This window comes from Dryobates pubescens, chromosome 8 (genome assembly GCF_014839835.1).
Source record: "Dryobates pubescens isolate bDryPub1 chromosome 8, bDryPub1.pri, whole genome shotgun sequence".
Classification (NCBI taxonomy): Eukaryota; Metazoa; Chordata; class Aves; order Piciformes; family Picidae; genus Dryobates; species Dryobates pubescens.
Genome location: NC_071619.1, coordinates 28,415,100 through 28,440,226, shown reverse-complemented (window position 1 = coordinate 28,440,226; position 25,127 = coordinate 28,415,100). Strand labels below are relative to the sequence as shown.

Here is a 25,127-nt window from a genome sequence, read left to right as displayed (position 1 = left end):
GGAAGAGGAGAGGCTGGTAAGACCTTTGTGAGACAATTCGGGGAAGACTCATTTGACACTCATTTTATTGGTATTAAAAGTCTTGACTTGCCACAAAACATTCTTTGCTACAGACGTAATTAAATAATGGACAAAACAGTTTAGTTACCAACAAGGAAACAAGGTCACATTATTACTGTGCTCTTTCACATTCAGCTAACAAGAGAGTTAATTCAGAGTTGGCTCCTTGAGCATGGTAAAATTATCTTATGAAAAAAATGTATAAATTAACAACAACATTTGTATATACAAAAGAGGACAACTGGTAAAACTTAGCCACAGTTGCTGCTCAACAGCAATTGTCTCAAAGATGAACCTCCAGTCATATGTGACAACTACAATGGTAATTCTGGTGGTTTGTATAACAAAACAGTGTGGCTACTATAGACTGAAATTAAATTCTGCAGTTCCTTGACTATAAATTCACTCATGCTGCTGTCCTTGTCTCTTGGCTATGCTCCTGTTCTGCATCAGCACGGAGGCAGTTAGCCTGTCAGGATTTCATGACAGTGTTTGCCGTCACTGGAAATCTGTATGAAAAAGAAAAGGTCCCACTTAGCAGCAGGAGGATGACAGCTACAATCCCAATAGGAATGGCAGCACCAGCTTCCTGTGCTGCTGGGCTGGAGGGCATGTAGTAGGAAGGAGGAAAGGCGATGCTCTGGTTCTGCGTTACAGAATAGAAATTCCAGCTCACAGGAATCAGGATACACAGACCAGCAACTACGTAGAGGAAGCCACCCACCAGGAAGAAACGGGTAATGAGAGTTTTGTGACTGATTCCCATGTAGACATTTCTCAGAGCAAATATTGTGGCAGTCAGTCCCAGCAAGCCTACGAACATAGCGATCAACAGGAGACCCTGAGCAGCATAAATTTCATAGGGGATGGAGAAGTCATAGGCACTGAATTTATGGCAGAACTGTTCTTTGTAGCCTGGCGAGATGTGAAGGTAACTGATGAAGCAGACTTTCCAAATCCCCACCCAGGCAATGCCAGAGGATATGATGGTGGTGTTGTCCACATGCCACACTCTCCACTCCACAGTTCCCATTGAAATAGTGCACAGGATCCAGCCTACTGTACCCAGAGCAAAGGCGGCTAGCTGGAGGTGCGAAGTGCTGGCCAGGGAGCTCATCCTCTGAAGGTATTCTGCACTTTCAACAGACACAGTTGCTGTGCAGAGAGAGGCACTGGAAAGAAACATAGCATAAAATTACAAAGACAATTTAGGTGAACCTGTTCATGAAAAAAGAAAAGCAGAAGAGAATATGTGTACAGAGGGAGGATGGTAGTCATCTTTCCCTGGCTGTAATCAATTGTTGAAGTTTAATGTCCATAGATAAGTAATGTCTAGGTTTTGATTCCATATGTGCAATTGTAGCAGCAGAAGAAAGAGTCTCTGATTAGCTCCCATTACAATCTCCTTTTCATCACAAAAGGACAATTAATTATTTTTTCCAAGTTATTTTTGATAATTAACTGTTCTGTTCAAGGGTCCTTATACACACTACAGGTAATCAGGAACCTCAGGGCTACTGGCTAGTAGAAGCTAAATCCGGCAGAATCCTTAGGATCCTGGCTGTTGCAAGAGATCTTACAAAGCACCTACAGAAGCCTCACTCCTCTCCCCTGGCATCAGTGTTTCTGGTGCAGCAGCCCAACTTGAACAGACTTCTGCTTTCATGTTGCCCAGACCAAGAGTTGCTGGGACCAGCGTTAGACAGCAAACACCATAGTTCAGAGATGTGAGAAAAGCCAAGCCACAAAGCCGTGTAACAAATGTAAATTTAACCCTTTTTAGATTATTTGACCACTAATGCCATAGCAGAAACACTTGAATTAATCAGACATATAAGGCTTTGTGCAGGGGCTGGAGCCTGGGTGTGTTGCCATTGCTTTCCCAGCCTCAGACTTTAACTAAGGTTTCTTTAGTGTTTTACCCTTGCAAATCGCAGCAATTCATAACCTGCCCAACTTCTCCAGCTCAGATCATCTTAACATTGTCATGAAAAAGGATTTTAATCATTCATCTGACCAAAAGATTTTAGGTTTCTTTGCTGACTGTATATTGTGAATTTCTTAAAAATATGTTAATTTCCCACATTTTTCATACAACTTTCTGAAGAATTACAGGAACAATCTGTGATCAGAAGAGATATGGCCTTGAGTTTATTGTGTACACCTGAAAGGTTCTAGGGACCTTTGCATCTTATAAGTTAACTAAAAAGCCTTTTCTCCTGCTCCCATTGCATTCATGGCTGAAGAAATACTGTTTGGAGTTCACTCTAATGATAACAAGACAGATTTGTAGCTATGTTTCATTACTAAACCAATACTTTTGCTATTTGCTCATCTTAAACAGATTCAGCTGGTGATACAATCTAGTTGCAAAGTTCCATTTGCAGAGATCTTAAACAAAAAAAAACCCTTCCTAATAATATGACCTTAAACAAACACAGTCCATCTTCTCATCCTGGTGCCCACTATGTACTTACTTCAGTCCTGAAGCTGATGACAGTCATACCAGGATGAGACAGAATGGTTTATGACACCAACCAAACATGGCAACACCTGCACTGTTATCATTTTGGCCTCCCAGTTCCTCTATGTATCTTCGGTAGGACTGATTTCCTGTGGAACACATTAATCTCCATTACTGCAAATGTACATTTAATCCTTTCCTGCACAAAGGAAATTACTCCAGAATAGACACCTGTGATTTTATCTAGGTAAAATGAAACCAGTTCACAAATGCTATCTCGGTCTGCTACATTATTTACAAAGTGATTGTAAAAACCCCTACCTAATTAACAGCCATACAGCATACAGCCCCACAGGACATTATAGATGGTTTTCTTTCTGTTCCACATCAAAATAGCATTCTTTCTGTATGTGTCTAGTGATGGGAAAATGCTTGACAGCAAAGAGCATGATCAAAGGAGCCCGGCACTGACTCCCTTCTGCTTCTGTTCCAATCAGTTGACCACACAGAGCCCAAACCTGTGCCATATTAAAATACCATTCTGTGCAGAGCCCACATTTCTGTAATACTTCTTATATATATCAAAACATTAATTTAAATGACTTGCTGATATCAAGGTCATACAAGCATGGCAAGCAGGCTGATCTGTGTCATTGATGCTGCTCAGAGTATGATATCAGTGTGTATCTTCTTGGATTTAATTTACTCACCTGTGTGCCCAGAGAATTACATGACATTGTATCCGTGATTACTGTGCTCTCTATCAAACCTTCACATGCTAAGCATCTTAGAATGGTGTCCAGAATTGAATATGAAACAAAAAAATTAGGAAAAGAACATTTTTTTCCTCCATGAGTTTCACAGAAACATAGAACAAGCAACCACACAGGATGAAAGAATTCAAGGCTTGTACAAAAGTACTGAAAACATTGGAGAACCGGCGAACAAAGATGAGCTTTAGATGAGGTGCTGAATGTCTAGACACAAAAAATTGCTTATGTAGGAAATGATTCATTTTGGCTCTTTTCCCCACACCCTGCCCACTGGAACTTATTTGGTCTAACTGGGCAGTACTGACTGACTTAGAGAAAAATCAAGGTGAACAAGAAGTACTTCTGAGATCGATGATGAAATTGAATTACCATTTCCATACTTGCCTGCTTTGGAAGACAAGACAGAAGCCTATAATTGTCTCTGTGTAGTAAGATTCAGCCAGAAATTAAGGAGCAAGATATCAAGGTGAAACACTTAAAGGAATTTGCTTGCTGTATGAGCATATAAAAATTAAAACAAAAATCTAGGTCCCGATTCCAATCTCTATCATTATGAATATTAATAAGCAATATTAATAAGCATGTTACAGTGTTGCTGGTACCATCAGGTGAGAGCAGATATGGTCGCTTGCCAGAAACATTGATTTTAATCAAAAAGACTTGCATAAGAACATTTTCATTCTCAAGTTTCTGACATAAACTTGCCTCTGGTAGCAGCACTGCTGGGACCTCAGGCAAGTCGGTGGGACAGAGACATCACACCGAGGTGGTCCAGCCAGGGCACCAGTGGAGGCCACACCGTGTGCCTGCCAGCAGGCAAAGAGCATCAGGGAAACTCACTTGCCCTTAGATATATCGAGGTAATACTTACTTGTTAGAACTACTGTGACAGCATTTCCAGGAAAAGAAAAAAACAGACATTTGTCTCACAGCTGCCCAGCAAAGCCGGGAGCGAGCTGCAGAGGGCGACTCCCAACAGGATTTCACCCCTCACAGCCGCTCACTTGCTGTGAGATCTCATGAAGAAGGTAGACTCGTAGCAAAAAGAACTACGGGACCAGGCTTTTGCAGCGCCCCCAGCAGCCACAGACCTTCTTGGAGCCTCCGCATCCGGGCTCCGTGAGCAGCGGGCGGGCTGGGGTGACCCTCTCCGGGCGCTGATGCAGGCGCTGAACTCGACCCCCGCACCAGCAGTGCCCTCCTGTAGGCTTCAAAGGCAGAGGCATCCCCTTCGGAAAGGCGGAATGTGATCCCTCACGATCTTGCCATTTGCGCTGGCCGGGGGGAAGGTTAAAAAAAAAAAGAAAGAAAAAAAAAAAAAAGGTGAAGTTTAATTAATTTTTGTTCATAAAAGCTTTGGGTCCGTGTGCAGATAACCTCTTCAGCCCTCCCAGAGAAAAAAAGTGGAAGTGCAGTCCCTGCATGTTTAGAGGTACATCGGATCAATCACAGCGCAGGGCCGGGGCCGTGCAGCGGTCTGTGCTAACACAGACTACACTGGCAGGATCCATTGGCTGCTTTCAGGACTTAATAATGATATAAATGTTTTGAATTGATTTAATTAGTGTAGGAAGAGTACCTATATGGTCTGAATAAGATTAATATATATTAATAAGAATTAATGGCTTAGTTAGTCATGAGGTGTGGGGTGACAGGTTGGACTTGATGATCTTTGAGGTCTTTACCAACCTTACTGATTCTGTGATGTAACATGATCTCTATAAGGAATTTCCTAAGGCACATGAACTCATAGTCGTCTATGGGCAGCCTTCTGGATAATTAGTTGGTGTTGCTGGCATGTGGTCCTCAGAGACACAGAGTTCAGCGTTCAAAGTTTGTGTGCAGCTATTTCGTAAGGCAGAGGTAGCATACAATGGCAATCTTGCCAGAAGGAACAAGCAAGGCTGGTGTGGTATGTATGCCAGCAGACAAAAGCAACACCTTTTTATCCAAAGAAGCAAGAGAAATGTGTTAGCAGGTGACTACAGTGCCACGTCTTGGTGTCCCATGATTTCATCAATATTTTCATTTAAAACCAATTCAGGCCAATCCAACAAGCATTCCAGCAGCTTCTGGGGGACAGACTTTGGAAACTTCAGAAGTAATAGCTAAAAAGGAGAGCTGCTTCAACAGACTTCTCACCTGAATCTGCTTTGTTACCATTTTCTCTCTTAATGCATTTTCCATTTCCTTCCTTTGGAAGAGCTTTCCTTCATAATTATGTATTTTTAGCTAATTAACCTACCCAAGGAAAAACAAAATGTAAATTTGCTAGGATTCAATGGAAGCATCCAGAGAAGGGCCACGAGGATGATCAGAGGGCTGGAGCACCTCTCCTATGAGGACAGACTGAGAGAACTGGAGAAGAGAAGGCTCCGAGGAGACCTAATTGTGGCCTTCCAGTATCTGAAGGGGGCTACAAGGAAGCTGGGGAGGGACTTTTTAGGATGTTAGGGAGGGACAGGAATGCGGGGAATGGATCCAAGCTAGAGGAGGGGAGATTTAAATTAGATATTAGGAAGAAGTTCTTCACTATGTGAGTGGGGAGACACTGACACAGGTTGCCCAGGGAGCTGGTGGAAGCCTCATCCCTGGAGGTTTTTAAGGCCAGGCTGGATGTGGCTCTGGGCAACCTGATCTAGTGTGAGGTGTCCCTGCCCATGGCAGGGGAGGTTGGAGCTGGATGATTCTTGGGGTCCCTTCCAACCCTGACAGTTCTGTGATTCTGTGAAATTTCCACAGAGAAGGTAGAACTTAACAGTAAAAGATTTCATCCAAATACAGAAACTTGAAGGATCCTTTTGTCATTATTACTCGTTTTTATATAAAGCAAGCGCTTCCCAGTGAGTTGCTGAGGAAATACACTGCATGAGAAGTGCGGTGAGCCCATATACTTCAGGGACAGAGTAAGACAGGACTTGTGCCATCTTAGTTACAAGAAACAGATGAGGATGCCCAAGAGCTGGGCATCAGACTCACTCATAGCCTGAGGGCCTGTGCCAGAGTCTGATGTCCAAGTTGTAGAGTGGCATGAGAGAGTCTGCCCCAACTATACAACCGTCTGCAAGATCTGTCTTTAAATGCCTCGTTTCATGTGACGGGTTGAAGGCCAGGATGGCTCTACTTTTCAGCGGCATGGAGGAAGTCTGCCATTTGTCAGAGACCCTTTAGAGTCTGGTGTGTGTGCACCTCCTCTGCAGTACCTCTCCCACTTGGAACCTGAAGCACCAGGCATCGACACTTGGAAAAAGGCTGCAGCAAGTGTGAGATGGAGCCGAGGCTCGTCATGTGAACTTGTGGAAGCTTCTCAGGAAGCTTCAGAAAGCAGAGGGAAGCCCAAAATCTTGCCTGCTCTGGGTGTCTGGCACAGACTAAAGAACCCTAAGGGCTTGGAAGTGTGAACAAGGCAACTACATCCAGACACCACGTGACTGGGAAGGAAAGGGCACTGAATACAGGGTTGGGGCAGGACATCTAGGAAGAATCACCTTTTGGCCAAGATAATGGGAGCTAACGCTGCATCGTGCCTGCCAGAGAAATGAAGAACACCTGAAGCATGCAGAGCATCAGCCTGGATGTGCTGCACAGGCACCAGGAGGAACAAGCATTGCCTGTGCCAACGGTGCATGAGGAACTATCTACAGAAGGGGAATCAGGGAACACACAACCTGCATGCAGCAACCTGGTGATAAGATTTTCTCAGCAGGCATTGGGTGGGCGGTTGAAGGGAGAGCTTTCCAAAGGGTTGGGACTCAATGCTTGCTTTTTTCTAAATGACATCACAGCAAAAATAAACCCCACAAAACCCAAAACAATGGCACAGCAAAGTATGAGTGTTTCTGCAGCATCTGTCTGTTGAAAGATGGTTTTGCTTTAGGAATTCTACTGCAACTTTAACCACCTTGCAGAGAAAGTTTGTGATAAACTCTTCCTATATAAAAGCAGCACAAGTTATTTTTTCTCAGCCTGTTGTCAGCAAGAATTAATTTATTTCCATTTATTTAATGCTTTAAGCAAATATTTTTGTTTGAGATGTTGTCAGGTACCATATATGCTTCAAAATTAACATTCAAATCCTGCTTTTGTAAAGTTTTGTAGTCTAGATTCAGCTTTATCGATCTGTACTGGACAAGGTTTACTAACCAAATCCTTTGTTCAATCTAAGCCTTGCAGCAGAAAGCAAGTTTAAAAGAATCCAACAGTACTGCAATTAAGAAGGGTCTCTCCACAGAATCACAGCATCAGGTTAGGAAAGACCTTCTTCTCAGCAATACCCCCATGATTTAGTGCTTGAAAACTTAATTCTTCAGTCCCCAGTTGGGAAAACATTCTTTATAAGAGACAAATATTTAAATCTCCTTCTCCATCTGTTCTCTATCAGCACTTCATAAAATAAGTCATATTAAAGAAAAGGAGACTTACTTCTGTGAGTCTGAGACTTGCCTAAGGCTTTGAAGCAGTGTCAGCTGGATGAAGCCAGTTCCAGAAGGGAGATGGAAAAAACCGCCCGCGCGAATTGTCCGACTTGTTACACTACCAAATAGGTACCTCACGGTTCCTTGTCACTCTCCCACTAAGTCAACAAAGATGTAGGAAGTCAGTTAATCATTAACATATTAGAAAAATATGAAAGCTTTACCATATGCCATTTTTTTCCTAATTGTTCTAAAACACTTACCAAAGCACAGAGATAACTCCCATGGAAAATCTGCTCTTCAGTAAGAAACCTGTTCAGAAAAGCTGCCTCTATAATTACGTGATTTTTGGCCTGAGACTACCACAATGTCCCAGTCTGAAGGACACAGAACTCTCATCTGAAAAAGGATGATGGGATTTCAGAAGCCTTTCTCTTTGTTAGAGTCCTCCTTCTGAATTTATGCAACCCAAATTAGCACAGCTCTGCAGTAAGAAGAAACATAGGGGAGATGAGAAGGCATTCCAAGGAGCCACCTCAAGCTGAACTGGTCTCTTGTTGGACTGTGGCTGGCAGCACCCGTACAGACAGTACCATGCTTGCTATCTCAGTTGTGTTTTGGTTGATTTTTAAACACAACACTTCTTTTTCTTTTTAAATTATGTGATATTTGACTTGCTTTGTGATTTTCCTGTAAATGTATGGCATTAATTGCTATCCTTCCGTTTTCAGCATCACCTTTAATCCAGTTCACCTCCATCCTTGCTGTGTTTTCCAGCTGACATGGATTCACAATTTTCCTGTGCACGTAACACAAACTGGCTATGACAATGTGGCCTTACCTTCTGCAGCTCACCAGGCTGCAACCTCCCCTCTGCTTGGCCACAGCTAGATGCTGTTAGTTTGTTGCACAGGCAAATTCAGCTATTCAGGCTTTGCCATTGCATGCCAATCGCCCTCTGGCATATATAGAGCCCAATGGGCTTGTTGTTTTGTGTTAGACTTGAGTGTGGCCTTTTGATATGGTGATGAGTCTGCTTATTCAGAAGGACAGCATCCTCGGGCAGCAGGCAGATCAGGGTGGGTTTTGTCTTGGATTTAATAGCCATGTGAGACAAAATTTGCAGACAAACCTATTGTTCATTTTATATCTGAAGCTGCTGCACCCTGCATGTATGACTGTGCAACAGGAGTGGAATACCCTACACTACCCAGAAAAACACTTCTTTTCCCCCCAGAGTCTGTATCTCTGACCTATTTCTTCTCAGTCACAAAAACCCAAACCAACAAACAGAAACAACCCCCAACAAAACAAAAACCAAGTAAGCAAACAAAACATCCAAACCAACAAAGCACACCCCCCAAAAAAACCCCAACCCAACCAACCAAAAAACAACAGCAAAAACCCCAACCCATTGTCATGTTTTAAAGATTGAATTTGACACAAAAAGTATAATTTGGATATATTTGTCAACTGCCATCAGTTCAGTGAAGCTTAATTCAAACGGAAATCTACAGTGCTTAGCCTGTGATAACATAACGAGCACCATTAAGCACCATTACATTAGTGAGAAATACAATACACAAAATGGAACACAGGCAAGGCAGGAAGCAAATGACAGCCTTAAGTGTTTTTTCTTCTCAGTACATGATCATGACTTCTGTAAACATTCCTTTTTGGTGCATTAGAGACAAATTATTATGAACAAGATGGAGATTAAACAGGTTTCTGACTGCCTTATTTAGAGGAACACTTTTTACACACCAGATTTTATTGTTCCTTGACTTCCAATGGTTAATACTTTTTCAGGCAGAAAACATTTGCTTTCTTCCTTCTGTGGCCTTGACCCAAAGCTCATTGAAATCAGTGGGAATAGCTCTGCTGACTTCAAAGACCTTTAGATCTAGCCTGGTCCCTTCTGTGGTTTACAATTTCATTGTTAAATACCACAGAACAGGAAATATTTGTTTCAAGTAAATTTTCCTTTCATTTGCTACACTGAAAAAATCCCCAGCAACAACAACAACAAAAAAGCCAGCCTGAAATCAAGATGCTGTGCAAGATCCATTGGCCAATGAGTGGTACCAAACAGGCAGCAGACAGCCCCTAAACAGGCTTGGGTACAAGCACTTTCTCACTTTCTGTTCCAAGACAAAGCTTACTTCTCCCAGAAAACACAGCAGCCTCCCTGCATGCAGCTTGCCTGTCTGTCATCAATGAACAGGGGATTATAGTTTTTTCCACACTCACTCTTTATGAGTGCTTGTCATCAGACCAGCTTTCCAAATCTCCTAAGTGTGAGCCTCTAAAATCACAGCTTGAGCCTGAGACAAATACTTGCATAAACATCTTTCCTAACTGTAGAGCTTTATGGTCAAATTAAGTTGTCCTTTGAAATCTGTGAGATTCAGGTGAGACAAACTCTACCAAACCCAACACAACTCACATCACAAAGTGCCTCATAGCCTAGCAGCAGTAGACTCCATTCTGCCTGTGCCTCTTCAAGCATATACCATGAATACATCAGCAGTACATGAAATGACATTGAAAAGCAGGACACACAAAAAATGAGGATGCATTTTCAGAGAACACACAATAACCTCATTGTGACTGTTGTCCCACGGTGGAGGTGGATCCCACAAACAGCCCACAGGACACCTGCATGGAGAAAGTCTACAGCTGCTGCAATAATAGACACTCAAAAGCAAGACAGACACTTTTGAAAGGATTAAAAGCCCTTGCACTTCATTGTGAATGCCTGAAGAACAAGGAAATAAAGCTCTTGGGTGAAGGGATTAGGATCCCTCCAAGTTGGTCAGCTCTGTGTTGCTCTGCAGATGGAGGTGGCCGGTGGTACTGGGACGGATGTGCCACAGCAAGATCTTTGTGTTCCTAAACATGACCCTGAGGCATGGGCACTCTTGTCCTAGCATGGCAAAGGGCTCTGGTTCTTAAATAGTTTGACATTTTTCTTTTAGGGTGGTTATCACTCTCGGTCTTGTGAGGCCTGGCCAAGGGTGGGAGCATGCAGAAGACAATCTAAGGTTTGCCTTAAAAGACAAGCACCCATTGCCAAGGTCAAGGGACTCCGTGGGGTAACACTACACTGTACCAGATACTCAGCACAATCCCAAACTATGCTGAACCCATTCACAGCTGCCCACAGATGCTGCTTGCTTTTATGGTTAATCCCAATCAGTAAGGAGGTTCTCTGGCTACAAAGAACTTGGCTAATAGTTTTGTTGGGCTACTACCATTAAGTCATTAGTGTTTTGCTTTGATTTCTGTTCTATTTTGTGACATCCCAAATGCTCAGTCCCTACCATCCTCCCTATTAGTTCTGTTTATATTTTTCTGTTCAGTGTTGCTGAGATTTAAATGCATGTTTTAGTTTAACACTCCAGTACACTCCCACATTATATGATGGGGGGACATTGTAAGTTGTCTTTCCCAGCAAGTCAGACAGTCTGGTTTAGGTACTGGAAGCTGGGGAGCCTGTACTTCACTCATGTCTGGACTTGCTTCCTTCCAAACAGTCTAGCCCAGCACTAATATCCTTATCAATGCTCAAATAGTTGTTTACTGCTCCTTCTGTCCAAACTATGTCAGAGATCTTTCATCTATCATCAATAGCATCGGTAGTGTCCTCAAACTCCCTGCTTACACACTAACAACTCTTAAGTTGCCCTAGATTGCCCTAGATTGCTAGAACATGTGCAGAAACTTCCTCTGAAGAAGCTGACCCTCTGACTATCCATTAGGTAAAATAAGCAGGCAAATAGAAACACACAAAATACAGCTGCCCAGATTCTCTCTGACATGGGTTGTTTGGCATTTTCTTCAGACATCAGCAACTGAAATCCTTTGGAATGCGCTCAGTATTAGTTTTTGAAGCAAAATTGAGATGACAATTACAGACTCAATAATTTAATGAAGGATGATTTCACTGTGATCATGACTCAACAAGGGGCTGATTTTAAACCAACAGAATCTGCCTTTGGCTCAGCAAGAATTTGATTTTTCTTTCCTGGAGATGCAGAACACTAAAGCTCGCACGCACAAAATGAAGGGCTGCTAAAATTAGAAGCACTCTTGTGGCTTGCGTCGTCTTCTGGTTATTCCCAGGCACCCAAAAGTAGGCCACCAAAGCTTAACAAAGATGTTTCCATCAGACTTGTTGACATTTTAGAGTTAGTGGAAAAGACCACCTGATGGGAGGATATTATCAGCATGTCCCACTCGGTTTCACTCTGCCTTGGCAGCATTTTCTGCAGCGTGAGAGCTCAGTGTTACAGTTTTACACCACCAGGCTTCATGCACTTCATTAGAGCTGCCATAGCAGCTTGTTCTCATCAGCCATTAAAAGTCACCAGAAAATCTAACTCCTATAAATTTCCATTAAAGTGAACAAAAGTAAGATATCAATTGAAATGTTTAGCTTGTAACATATTGTCAGGTTTAAAAGCTTTACAAAGCAACTAACTCCCTGCACAAATCATCGGGTGCTCTTAAAGTAGTGCTTTAGGAGAAACATGGAAATCACTGGTTGCTCATTAGCTGATCACAGCTTTGACTTGGGCTACAAGAAGATCTTGACTGACAGCCAAAAAAGGGTTTCTGTGCTTTGCTGGTTATCATCATAGCTGCACAGTGACTGTGATCTTTCAAATGACCAGTACTTGGCTTTAATAAAAACTGATGCAGTAGAAAGTAGACAAATATTCTGGTGAGATGGAACACAAATCAAACAGGATTCCGCAGAAAGTAACACAGATTTCTTGGGAACTACCTTGTCACCACAAGCAGGATGCCACTAAGAAGCAGAAGGATGCAGTTCCATAAAGAGCTCCAGACAGGGCAAATTCCTTCAATGTGTGAAAGGCAAATGATTTTCAAAAGCAATTTCTTGCAGCAGCTCTGCTTCAAAAGCAAGACAGCTCTGCATTTTATCCTTCTGCCAGTCTGCCATTTACCTGGGCACTGGGACAAAGAGGAGTTCAACTACCCTTGCTTTCCCTGACAGCACTATGTAGCCAGCTTGTGAATTAAAAGGCAAAGGAGCTGACAGGCCACCAATCCTCCAACAACATGTGCTCCAGCACATATGGAGGACAGTTTCATGAAGCAGGAGCAACCACTCAGGAGGAGCTGATGAAGATACATCAGCTTTGTGCTGCCCAGAGAAATGTTTTTACGGAGTGCTAAGCTTGTCAGTACAGGAGTACAGGAGCACTGCTAGGAGCCTCACCCATGTACAACACACTGTCTCAGAAAACATGAGAAAAAACCAAAAGCAAACTTACTGAGTGAACTAGCATAAAGAGAAGAGTCTGTGGCAGTTCCTGTAGGTGCATGTGTGGGGAGGGTGTAGTGGAAAAGATCTTCTGAGACATGCTGCCTGAAGCACTCAAGCTAAGGGCTTGCAAACTCCCATCAGTTTTCCTGACCTGCCAATCTACAGAAGTCACTTCTTATAATTACTTCTGCTCTTTTAAGACCCCAATTATAAAACTGCTGGCAAGCTAAATATTTACCAAAGTAGTCACACCTTGGTATGCAGCCGTGTAATGCAAGAACTTCAAACAGGAGAAGTGGATTTATGGTGACCATAAAATTTTCATTCCAAGTTTCCTGATTGCCAGAGACTTAACACCTGAACTTCACACTGCACACTTTCCCTGCCATTCACAACAGGCCTCTACTCCTGACACCCTTGAACATTTGCACCTAATTTTGATTTTCATTTGCCTGTCCTGTGCTCACTGGGTCTTGATCATTCAGCAGACTTTCTCTGCTCATTCTCTGTCTCATTCTGTTTGTGCTGCTGGCTGGCACACACACAGTGACCTTGAAATCTCAGCTTGGATAGTATGTCTACTTTCCAATAATTTAGATTTTCTAGTTTTCAACACCTTTACATTGGGTGTGGATATGAGAATCAGACACAATATTTTGGGAGTTTAGGAAGTTTTCAGTACTTCTGCATAGCAAGACAGTACTTTTCCCACCATGTTCCCAGACAGTTTTTGAGAGCCAGTGTTTTCTGTTCTGTATGCCATCACCCAGCACATATGAACTCCATCTCTTGCTCCTTGATTAATTGCTTTACATGTCATCATATGAAATGGCAATATTTGAACACACCCATACTACCAATCTTGCTTTACACAGATTTCCTCTTCATTGTTTGCCATATATGTGGCAAGGGGTGACCACTGCCACTCTGCCCCTTTTGTAATCATCTCTTATTTGTATGGTGGAACTGCCTGGCACATAAACACTGCTCTAAATAACTCCACCTTCACAAAATCAGTATGACAACAGAGTTTAGTCATGTAGTTCTTCTCTTCCCCTCCCCATTGCAGTAAAAACAGGAGGAAAAGCTATTTTCTTTACTTCTGGAATTATAAACATATATGAGCACACAGTGGATTTGGAGAAGAGGAACTGAAAAGTTTTGTAAGACTCTCTAAAGCTCAGACGCCAGAAACTTGTCTTACATATTTACCTCAAAAGGCTTCAGTGTGTGCAGGCACTTGACAAGCTGTAAATAATGCTGTGCACCACACCACCTGGGCTTTTCAAATTTAATGCTGTCTTAAGGCATGGATTAATTCCACTTTCAACTCTTCAGTGCCTGTATTAGCTTTGTCTTCTTAGAGAAAGAGAGGTAGGCAAGTGAGAGGTATCTAGGCTGAACCAATTCTTTCAGTAAACTTATCAAGATTGCCTATAGAGGGAATCAACATCGATCAGGCTACAAATTCAGGCTAACAGCTATGTACCTAAATGATAATCCAGATCTACCACCCATCATGCTGTAGAAGAAGAGCTGCACTTAAATCCTGATATTAAAACCAGTGTCTGCATCCAGGCATCTCAGACTACAAAAGCACAGGAGAAACGTACACCTGTAGCTGCATCCTCAAGGCCTTTGGCACTTAAACTGCAATTAGCCATCATTTTAAGCATGAATTCAAAGCCTGATATCAACTCCTGGAGGGTAGGCAGGGCACTGGGGCAGAGTGTAGTCACTCTTCTTCCTAACCTGTTCCCCCCCCCCCCCCCGCCCTGCCACCTCCCCCACTTAATGTGCTGATTGCATGCCGGGAGCTATGTAAAGTAGTCCTAGAAACAGAAACCCAAGATCCTCATCTCCCCATTGATCCCCAGATGCTGACCATTTAGGTACGCTTTGCTCTGGCTTTCTAAGTTGTACTTTCCTGGCAGCAGATGATGATCCAGCTTGAGCAGGAATTGGAATTGGCTCAGCGCTCATTCAAAACCCTGATGGTAAAGCAGGCTTTTAAGCGGTGGCAATTGTGGATGCAAAACCACGGAGAGTGAGGTGAGTCAGTCACTCAGTAAATATGCAGTATGCTGCTAAAGTTGCAAAGCACCCTCATCTCCCAGCCCGGCTGACTTAAGCATCTCAGCACACCTGGCTAGCTGGGCTGTTTAGAGGATTGAGACTGACTACAGAGAATGGATGATTTCTTCCTCAATGCTGAGGGCCAGAGGGCCAGTCCAGGGTCTGCTGAGCCAGGGAGGGGGGCGTTATTGAACATACTGAACAGCACAATGGTCTCTTCCTCACACAGCAAGACCTGAGATTCTGAAGTTCCAAACTGCTACCCATAAATTTCAAAGATGCTTTAGGATTTTTTGGGGTTTTGTTTTATTTGGTTTGTGTTGTTGTTTGCAGGGTTGTTTTTGTTGTTGTTAGGGGGTTTTTGTTTGCTTGTTTGTTGGTTTGCTTTGGTTTGGTTCTACTTCACAGTAATTAAAAAAGCCTGCCCTAGCATATGGGGACAGCATGTCTTTGCTGTATCATGTATGGAGAAAGAGAAAAGCAGGAAATTCACAGCCCTGATGCACTTTGCTGCTGGTTTAGTTTTACTTCCTTCAGGGCACTGATTTAAGTTTTCACTTCCTTGAGATCTGTATCACCTCATGATTAATACAAAGAATTTGATTGCTCCACCCCTGTCAGGTCAGTCGTCACAGCTAGAGTTCCCTTTTTATCTCCTGAGGAACAATACCTGGGTGAGAAAGCTGCTGAAGCTGTAACTCTTGGGAGTGGCTATGAATGGTACCCACAGGACTCATGCTCTTCTAATTAGATACCAAGATAAACAATCTTATCTTCTATTGCTTATTGTTTAGTCTGCAATTGCTCATTGTATTTATACTTCTCTGAGGCTGTTAGAAAAGACACAAGGCTAACTTATCAGTAATAGACACTTCACAAAGAGCAGACAGTAGGGAATTGAAACAGATGTTGAAACTTAATCCTCAGAAAAAAATCTTCATCACAGGCTCACAGCATGTCAGGAGTTGGAAGGGACCTCCAGAGATCACCAAATCCAACCCCCGCTGCCAGAGCAGGAGCATAGAATCCATCACAGGTTACACAGGAACACATCCAGAGGAGTCTTGAAAGCCTCCAGAGAGGGAGACTCCACAACCTCTCTAGGAAGCCTGTTCCAGTGCTCCCTGACCCTTCCAGTAAAGAACTTCTTCCTCATGTTGAGGGGGAACTTCTTGTACTGTCATCAGGAGGACTTTAATTCCTCTCAGGCTTTTGCACTTTACAGGTCTATCACAGAGTGGTTTGGTAAACCTCTTGTAACTATACATCCACTACCTGGTTTACAGAACATGCTCTCCATCCCTAGGCTAGCAAATGACACCACCACAAGCTAACAGCTCTAGTAATGCATGCCAGACCATGTCTTTCTCAGAACTAATATTGGCTCCTCTTACGGAAGTCACTGGGAGTGAATAAAGCCTTGTCAACAACTGCAACTCAGTACAGGGTTTAGAAAAGCCCTTCTTTGACTAACTGCATTAAAGTACAGAAACACAGATCTAGAATTCTGGAGTAATTTCACCCTGTGACTTGTGGCATGTCAGCTTCATTTAGATACCATTTTGCTGGAGATTTGTTGCTGAAAATCAGTGATTGCTCTACCATGTCTTTCAACTCCTTGCACAGATTAGCTGCACTGTCATAAATCTATTTGCTTTATTTAAAATATCTTCCTGTGTCCAGACAAGCAACCAAGAATGGCAAATAAATACCTGCTTCAGTAGAAGTGGGTATGTGGTGGGAAAGTGGCTGCTCTCTAACGGTATTGCTGTATTTTAGGTTAACAGCTCAAAGCTAGTGTGGCAGTTTAAGGCTGATGCCTAGGAAATTTTCCACAGATCTTGAATAAAAGTGGTAGAATGTAAATAAATTACCATTGGATGCAAAATAAGGTCTAAATAATCCTATTGGTCTTATAACTAACAAAGGCAGTTGTATAAAAGAACTCTCTCTTTCTCAGCTCTTTGCTCTAGCAGATACTAGCTGGTGCCTTTGCTTGGCTGCTGCTGACCTTGGCTGCATGCTGTAAAACGTTACCTGTGGTCAGCTCTACCCCAAAGTCACGCACACTGAACAGTGCTTCCCAAGAAAGCAGAAGATTCTGCAGTTAATCTAAGAAACCCCCTTTACACTGAAATGAAACAGCTTCTGAGGAAGTCTGTTAGAGATGGAGCTTTCACAGTGATCTCTATTTGCATAAAGTCTTGCAAAAAACTGACTGCAGGTATTTCTGTACGAGCTACCAGTCTCAACACAGGATAAAGCCAGAACAGTGCAGTTGCTCAAGGAGAATTCTGATGACTCTGTACATGGTGAAAGACTGATTTATTTCATCCTCATAACACATGTTCCTTCATGTCCTCTCATACTCACACTCTCAAAATACTGACTAGACATGCACACATTTCTGGTACTTACACTGGGAACTCGAGAATGATCAATTAGTCAACATGTTAAATAACCTGTGGAAAGATGGCAAGCTACTTCAGACCATGAGAAAACTGTCCTGGGCTTTAAAAGCTGTGGGTGCTACTGATGGGCACCACAAGACGGCTAACACTGCACAGCAGAACAGTAGGTTTTGACAGTTAAAGCTGTACACAAAAACTAACTCTACATTGAAATATACAGTTTATTTCTCAAAGTCAAGCAATACATTTGTCAGTAGGTAAGTGTTACATGGGAGGCAGGAAAACTGTACATTCTCACTCTGGGCCGAAGGATCCAAACAGTTGGAGAAACAGTGGATGTCTTCCACTACAGAACTGTGAACAACATAGGGTGAAGAAACAGCCATCCCCAGGATGCCAAAGGCAAAACATTAGCACCAGATTTTTTCAGAAAGCAACAGTACAGCTATTTACAGATTTACATATAACATTGGGAGGCAACCATCTTCAGGCTCCTGGGGCAAGAGATTTTCAACAGCTTTAAAACAAGGAAAGGAGCGAATGGTGTCTACACAACTGCTCTGTGAGAAGGGTTATATATATATATGTATCTTGCATTCACAATATTGCTACTGTTCATCAGAAAGATCTAAATCAAAGTACTGTATACAAACACATTGCAATTATATTATTATTATTCACATTTCACATACACATTTCAGAGTAACCACAATATGTAGAGTTTTTAAAATGCCACAGACAAAACAATGCACACTTTTCTCCAAGCTAGAAGACAAGCATAATTTATTTGGGAATTGTTTAGTTTGGGCCTTTTTATGGTTAAGGGGTAAGTTTAAGGACAAAGGGATCACTTGTCCTAGGAACATAGCAGCATTTAACTGTGAGATGCCTGACGACTACATTTCTGAACTAGGAGGAAGAAAATAAGGTCTTGGACAATGGCAGCTCCATTTGACCTCAACTGACACACAGTGACATAATTTCATTAAAGATTTGGTCCAGGTATACAAAGTAGTGCACTATATGGGTTGGTCAACTGTCCTGTTAACATTTCCACCTGTCTGTAAGGCTGTTCCAGAACAGCTTTACTCCCCGTTTCTCCAACTTGCAAGGAATTTGCACCCCTCCAGTTCTCTTCCTGCGGAAGAGAGGATTTCGGTAGGAAGGAGATAAAATCTTTTGTGAATGCTGCCACTGCAGGGGTAGTGGGAAGAATTAGTTTCTCTCTCGCTTCTCAACACTTAACTACTTGTATTTTCAGCCTGCTTCACTACAGACATCAGCCTTGAAAATGGCTTCTTGCTGGGCAACCTGTTTGCCTAGAGAGAGATAAATGTTCTTCCCTACTATGATGTAAATGGCATATGCACAAAGTCATTCAAGACTTCCCCTTGCCTGCAAAACTTTATCTTAACACAGAGCTTGACATTTAGACACTACAGAATCTCTCTGTAGGTATCTGATCAAGCCAACTTATTGCTGCACTAAGACAGCTCTTTTTAGAGCTACTGGAAATCATGTTATAAAAGTCCATGGCAGTATTATGAGAACACAACCAGCAGTCCGATACTGTGAACTAGCATCCTCTCATCTATCATTGTGCAGTGGAAACACACAAACAAAACCCACTTATGTTCACAGTTACAAAGCAGAGCTATACTATTTACATGGCAGAAGTGTTTACATTGCATTTGGTAGTCTGAGAAAGCAGAAAGAACAAACAGCGTCATGTAGGTCAGCTTCAGCATAACTTGACTGTCTGTATAAAACCATCACAATGTTCAGCAACCAGAAGGAAAACAGAAGCAGTGTCCTTAGCCTAAATTTATTTTCATAAGGTGTAGCAAGTTTGGGGGAAGGAGAATAAAAACATGCATAAAAAGCACAAGAAAAAGAGCCTTCTAAATAATTTAGATGATAAATGTTTTGAACAAAATCAGCCTAGTACTTCTAGCCTTGGTAAAGAAAATCACTTTCATTGTGGCAAGAGGGTGTACAAATATGTTCTGCAAAAACAATGTTAAAAAAGTTCTTCAACAAGGCAGCCATTAGGTGATTTGCAAGATGGTTTAATAAGTGTTCAGCTGAGACTGATCTTAAAGTTATGTTCTGCAAGGGGAAAGTGCCATCCTATATACAATATTACAACAAATGTCTGATGCCACAGGATCAGAGTGACACTACATTTCAGCAATCTGAATGTATTAGCTGGAAGATGCACATTTCCCCTATTTAATGTGTCTTAAAAAAAAAGATAAAAAAAGCAAGCCACTAAATTTATTTAGAGCTGCTAAATTTGTGTGCATTCATGAATTGCTGTTGGGTTTCCCAGCAGTCTGTACAACATCTGAACATAAAGTACACAGTCTAACCTAAAAAACACGGTTTGCATGCACAACTGCAACAGACTTCCAACATACTGAGCAGAAAGGTTAAGAGTTTATCCTTTTCTGTGGAGTTTTCTCTAAGGTAAGCAATGAGAAACAGCTGCAGACTCCAGCAATAACAATGTGTTCTAAAAAATTAAATACATCCTCCCAAAACAACGAAAGAGAGCATTATTGCTGTTGTGAGAGCTGTTTTTCCCTTGTGCACTTGTTTCTCTAGCAGACCCTCAGATAAGCTAAGATTCTCATTTGTATACTTGGAAGCTCCCTCAATCCGTTCCTCCTTTCCCGTTTTTCACATCCTTGGTCAAACCCGTTCCTCTTATTTGAGCCGCTCAGGTTGCAGGCTATCAGTCAGACACTTCAGTTGCTCTTCCCCCAGCTTGATCTTGTCCTCAAGCTCTCGCTGCTCAATGATGAGGGCTGACTTCATTTTCACAAAGTGCTCATAATCTGCTAAGTTCTCCTCACTCAGGTAGTTTGCCAAAATGTCAAAGACAATGCGCTCTCGACGGTCCAGGTTTTCCTTCAGCTCCTTTGCATCTTCGTGTTGCTGGGTCAGCAGCTTCTGCTTGTCTACCAATGTGCGCTTGGAAGAAAAGAAAAACAGTTAAAAATTCAGTGGCTTCACCAGGTTGGGACAACAGATTCAGTGTTTAAAGGTCAAGTTCGTTTTATCTGCAGTGGCAGAGGCTTTCCTGAATACTTGAGATGTGGAATAAGTTAGCTTCTTAATGTTTATCCTCAGGAATAAGTCTAGTGACTCTATGAAAGATGCACCATTATTTTCTATTGGCCTCCAGAGCAAAGGCTACTTCACTATTTAATAGCTCAAAATAGTTATATAAAATACAGTTGCCTTTGAGAAACATCCAAGTTGTCCAAAGTAAGACTTCAACCAGCAACATCTTCCATCTATAGTACACAGCACCAAACTTTCACGCTGAAACAGCTGTGGTTAGAGAACTCAGAAACAGACTAATTAAGGGAGCAATTTGTTCCCACATAGTTCCTGACACTGCAGCACTTCACATTGCTGCTGCAATCTACACAGCTTCTCCATGAGATGTCAAGTCTGTGGTTTTAAGACATGAGCAAGAGGTGAGGTAAGAGAACACGAGGGAAGAAAAGGTGAAAATGTGCATCACTTCACAAACCGTCTGTGAACTTTCCACTTCCCTCACAAGAGACAAAACAAAAAAAAGGAGGTTGAATGGATAAACACAAATAAAGAGGACAGGAGCTCTATCCCATCCACACATATGAATGAGCATGAAGGGAGAGGGACACCTCATCCAGCTTCACCTGTCTCCACAGTACAGGCACACCTGAATCACTCAGCTACACTTCTTTAGCAATATATGGAAAGAAAGAGGAACATTCTTAACCTATTTCATGTCTGCTTGGCAGTGATTGTCGTCTTTTTCCATGACAGAGCATGGCTGGCCCGCTCAGATGTCAAGAATGCCTGTACAGACTTCTGAACTTCATTAAAAAGTGCCCCTAAGAGGTACCACTCCATATTTTTTACCTTTTCTCCAGAGAGGAATTCTCTCTGAGAACCTATGCTTTCAAATAAAGCGGTCTCTTCAAATAAATGGCTCCTCTTTTCTCTCTTTTTTTTCCCATTTGAACTTCATGTTAAATCACACATGCTATAATAAATCTTAGGGATTTACAGAGGAGTAGTTTTGTGGACTGCTTCAAGATGGAAGTATGAGACAAAGGGGGATACAAACTAGCAAGCTTTAATAGACCTGTCGGAGCTGCACACATATCCTGTGCTGCTGCTTTTTCTATAGACTGCACAAAGCTCAGAGGGTGAAACACTTTCAGACTTGTGCTTCAAATACACAGCCCTAGATTAACTAAGGATTCAAGACAGCTATGCAAGACAAGCCACAGATATCACACAATAGTAGAAAACTCACAGTTTAATCTCCCTTTGGGCTTATGCCACTGCAAGTTGTGAGCAGAATTGTCTGCTGCAAAAGATGGAAGTACTGTTCTCCTATATTCACCAGGGGAACTAGCAGACAAGCCCAAACTCAGGAGCATGGCTAGATCACTCCTCAGGACAGCCTTACAGCTAGTGTGCACACTGAGCAGCAACAGCAGCAGGATCTGATGAACACAAGAGGGCATATTATCAGCTAGCTGGTCGGCCAGTTGGTAAGCTGCCTAATCTTAGGATGAAATAGCTCTGTTTATCAAGCTATTTACTATTGTAGGAGGAAGGATGATGGTGGCTATTTCAGATGAAGCCCCATTCAGAAGCTGAAGTTGAAATACCTGATACTGCTCCTTTTGCTGCCCAGGGAGGTGGTGGAGGCACTGTCCCTGGAGGTGTTCAAAAAAGGATTGTATGTGGCACTTGAAGCCATGGTTTAGTTAGTCATGAAGTGCTGGGTGCCAGGTTGGACTTGATGATCTCTGAGGTATTTTCCAACCTTGTTGATTCTATGATTGTGGCAAAAGAGCATCTAATAGAATATTCAGCAGTATTTATATGCCTGATGACAGACTATTTAGAAAGTCTGCTGCACTGCTGGTGGTTCCTAGAAAGTGGAAAACTATCAAGACTAAGGTCTATTAGACATCAGCTTAAAAAAAAGAATAGGAAAAATAAGTGACCATTAAGGATCTGATCCCCAGGGATGGAAGTAGTCTTCCCAGTTTTATTTATATGATACACTAATAGTACACCAAATATCATCATGTGACCTACAAATATCAAAGGACAGCCGAAAAAGCCACACATGATGGTCCCAACTCAAAGAAATGCACTTGTAACCCCCTCTGCATTGTGCTGATAGTCAAAGTGCCTGCAGACTTGCTTCATCTGAGAAGCATCACTGACCAAGACTCTGGTGTCAGTGCATGAGAAGATAAATGGGGATTACAATATGCCAGGGCTTTCTAAATTTGACAGCAGAGCACACAGTCTCTGACTGCCCTCACTACACAACTTACTGACCTTCCTTTTCCACACCTAGCCAACAGGCTATGTTTATCACAGCTCTCAGACTGTTTCCTATATGCTCACATCACCTGGAGCTCCTTCCCCAACCTTTGAGCCCATTAGGCAACTGCAACCACAGTTAGAAAAAACAATTCTAAAGAAGGATTAAATATCTTTGTTTCAGCAGCTTTGATCTGTCCCCAAATAAGCTGTCAAATACCTTTCTATCTCCATCACCTCAGTCAGAGATGGGTTTGGCAGCAGCTGGGGCCAAACAGCAAAAACACAGCTTCAGACTAGCCCCAGCACTTGCTCATTCTTCTTGGTGAGGCAATGGAGCACGCTGAAGAAACACAGCATGAATCCACAGCCCGTGGAACAAAAGAAATCCTGTTATGATACTTAGGTGGACTGCTGGCATTGCAGCCCAGAGCTGCAAGCTGAAAATCCCACTTCACATTCACTGAACTGCAGGCACTAAGCTCACCTGACACTCGTGCCCCCCTCTCCCTCCCCATTTGTTTTATCCATTAAGTTTTGCACGTTTACATCTCTCTTTTGGCACTTATCTGCATCACTCAGTGTCTTTCCCAGCTAAGGCCCAGTGCAGTTTGAAGCTAAACAAAGTGCTGCCAGCAGACATGGGATCCAACAGGTAAGAGCACCCTGAATATTCCTGAAATTCTCCCATCTGCTGAGCTTCCTCCACAGCACTGCTGGGCTATTCTGCTTGGGTAAAATATGTTTTCTAGTGAAAAACTGGCTTTTGCAATGCCTCCCTCCTGCCCACCCCCTCCTTTTTTTTGTAAGGCTTGTCCTGTCATTTCTTGCTCTTGCTCCTCATTAGGCATTGTGGAGGGAGCTGCAGATGAAAAAAATATTTTCTTTGCAACAAACCTATAGATTTTTATCAAGATCTTTGTAGTGTGTAAGACTTCCATGAGATTTCTGCATTAGTGACACTCCTTTTCCCATATTGAACTGCAGGAATATTTTTGTCTGCCTCCTTTATACGCTATCAGTGGTTTCCCCTTTTCTTTCAACTTTTGCTAAGGAGTCTGTTTTCCAGTGTGTTACACCCCAGAACACCACAATTCCCTCCCCAAGCTCCTTGCAGTTCTAGCATTCCAAGCAAAAGCAAAACAAAGAGAAACGTTTTAAGACACCTACAGAAAAAGGCTTTATGAGATATATCCATTCAGTATCCCTGGTCTTAGCCTCCACGATTCAGATAAACAAAACCAAGCAAAAACCTCCACGGCAGTTCCATGACATGGAGGGATACTATTATTGGCCTTTCTCACCCGTTCTTCTGGAGAGGTGTTTTCATCCAGGTTATTAAGAGCGTTTTCCACCCGGGCTAGACGGCCTGACAGTGACAGCAGGAGGTTGACCACTTTGTCGAGGTCACCAATAAACATCTTGAATTTGTCAAACTCATTTGGTTTGCAGACTTCTTTCACAATGGCCTCTACCTCCTCCCCCAATATATTGTTGGCTTGGATGTCTTCCAGAAGTGTCTCCCGTGCTTCCCTCAGCACCTGCAGCTTCCTACTAATGCTGTCAATTAGTTCTTGCTGTAGAAGATAAAAGGGATGAGAATTTATTAGTACTACTGCATTTTCCCCCACTTCTCAAAGTCATGTCAGAAACAGAGCACTTCAATACGCTGGCACTCCCATGTGGCTTTGACAATGAGTGCATTACAAATAAATACATGGGTAAGTATAGGTCTAAGATCTATACCACTAGATTCAAAGGTTTGGGATGTAGGTCTTCAATGTCCAGCTTGAGACCTGTATTAAAGTAATTTACCTTTGTGGCAAAAGATTAATAACTGTCACCACGCCACACACCCCTCCCAACAAACACTCCTGCTTCCTCTTTGAACAGCTTCAAAGCCTGCTATGGAACAGCATAAAGAACAGCACATCCTTCTCTCTCTAAATACCAGGCCCATAATGCCCTTCTGAAAAGCTATGCTTAGGAAGATAAACAGTACCAGAAAAACAATCCTGTCCTTTCCACATGACGCAGTTAAAACTAGGGCACTAGTCAAGCTTTTTCTTCCTTTCTGCATAATATTAGCATCCCTCCAATAGCAATCCTTCCGCTCTCAGAAAATCTTAGCATTAACAGTGCCTTACAACATTTCCATGGGGAAATCATAATCCCTGTGGCACAGAACAGGGAAGAAAATCTACTTCTGTACTGTATAAAGCAGCCCCGTGTGAAGCTGTGCAAAGTGGCTCTGTCGAAGGACCACACAAGCGCCTTGGCTGT

The 25,127-nt window shown here is 42.5% G+C and overlaps 2 protein-coding genes across 3 annotated transcripts in view; both read right to left on the bottom strand.

Annotated features, from left to right (window-relative positions):
- Positions 1-532: 532 nt before the first annotated feature.
- On the bottom strand, positions 533-1,177 carry CLDN34 (claudin 34). The gene has a single exon (XM_009903824.2). The coding sequence runs from the start codon at positions 1,175-1,177 to the stop codon at positions 533-535; it is 645 nt and encodes a 214-aa protein (XP_009902126.1).
- Positions 1,178-19,381: 18,204 nt separating this feature from the next.
- Positions 19,382-25,127, bottom strand: part of SHROOM2 (shroom family member 2) — a 116,446-nt gene continuing 110,700 nt past the window's right edge. For both annotated transcript variants that reach the window (XM_054163255.1, XM_054163254.1), the window contains 2 exons: positions 24,149-24,421; positions 19,382-20,471 (listed from right to left, as the gene is read on the bottom strand). In XM_054163255.1, the coding sequence (XP_054019230.1) occupies positions 20,205-20,471; positions 24,149-24,421 (540 nt within the window). In that variant the 3' untranslated portion in view covers positions 19,382-20,204. The remainder of the gene's footprint in view (positions 20,472-24,148; positions 24,422-25,127) is intronic.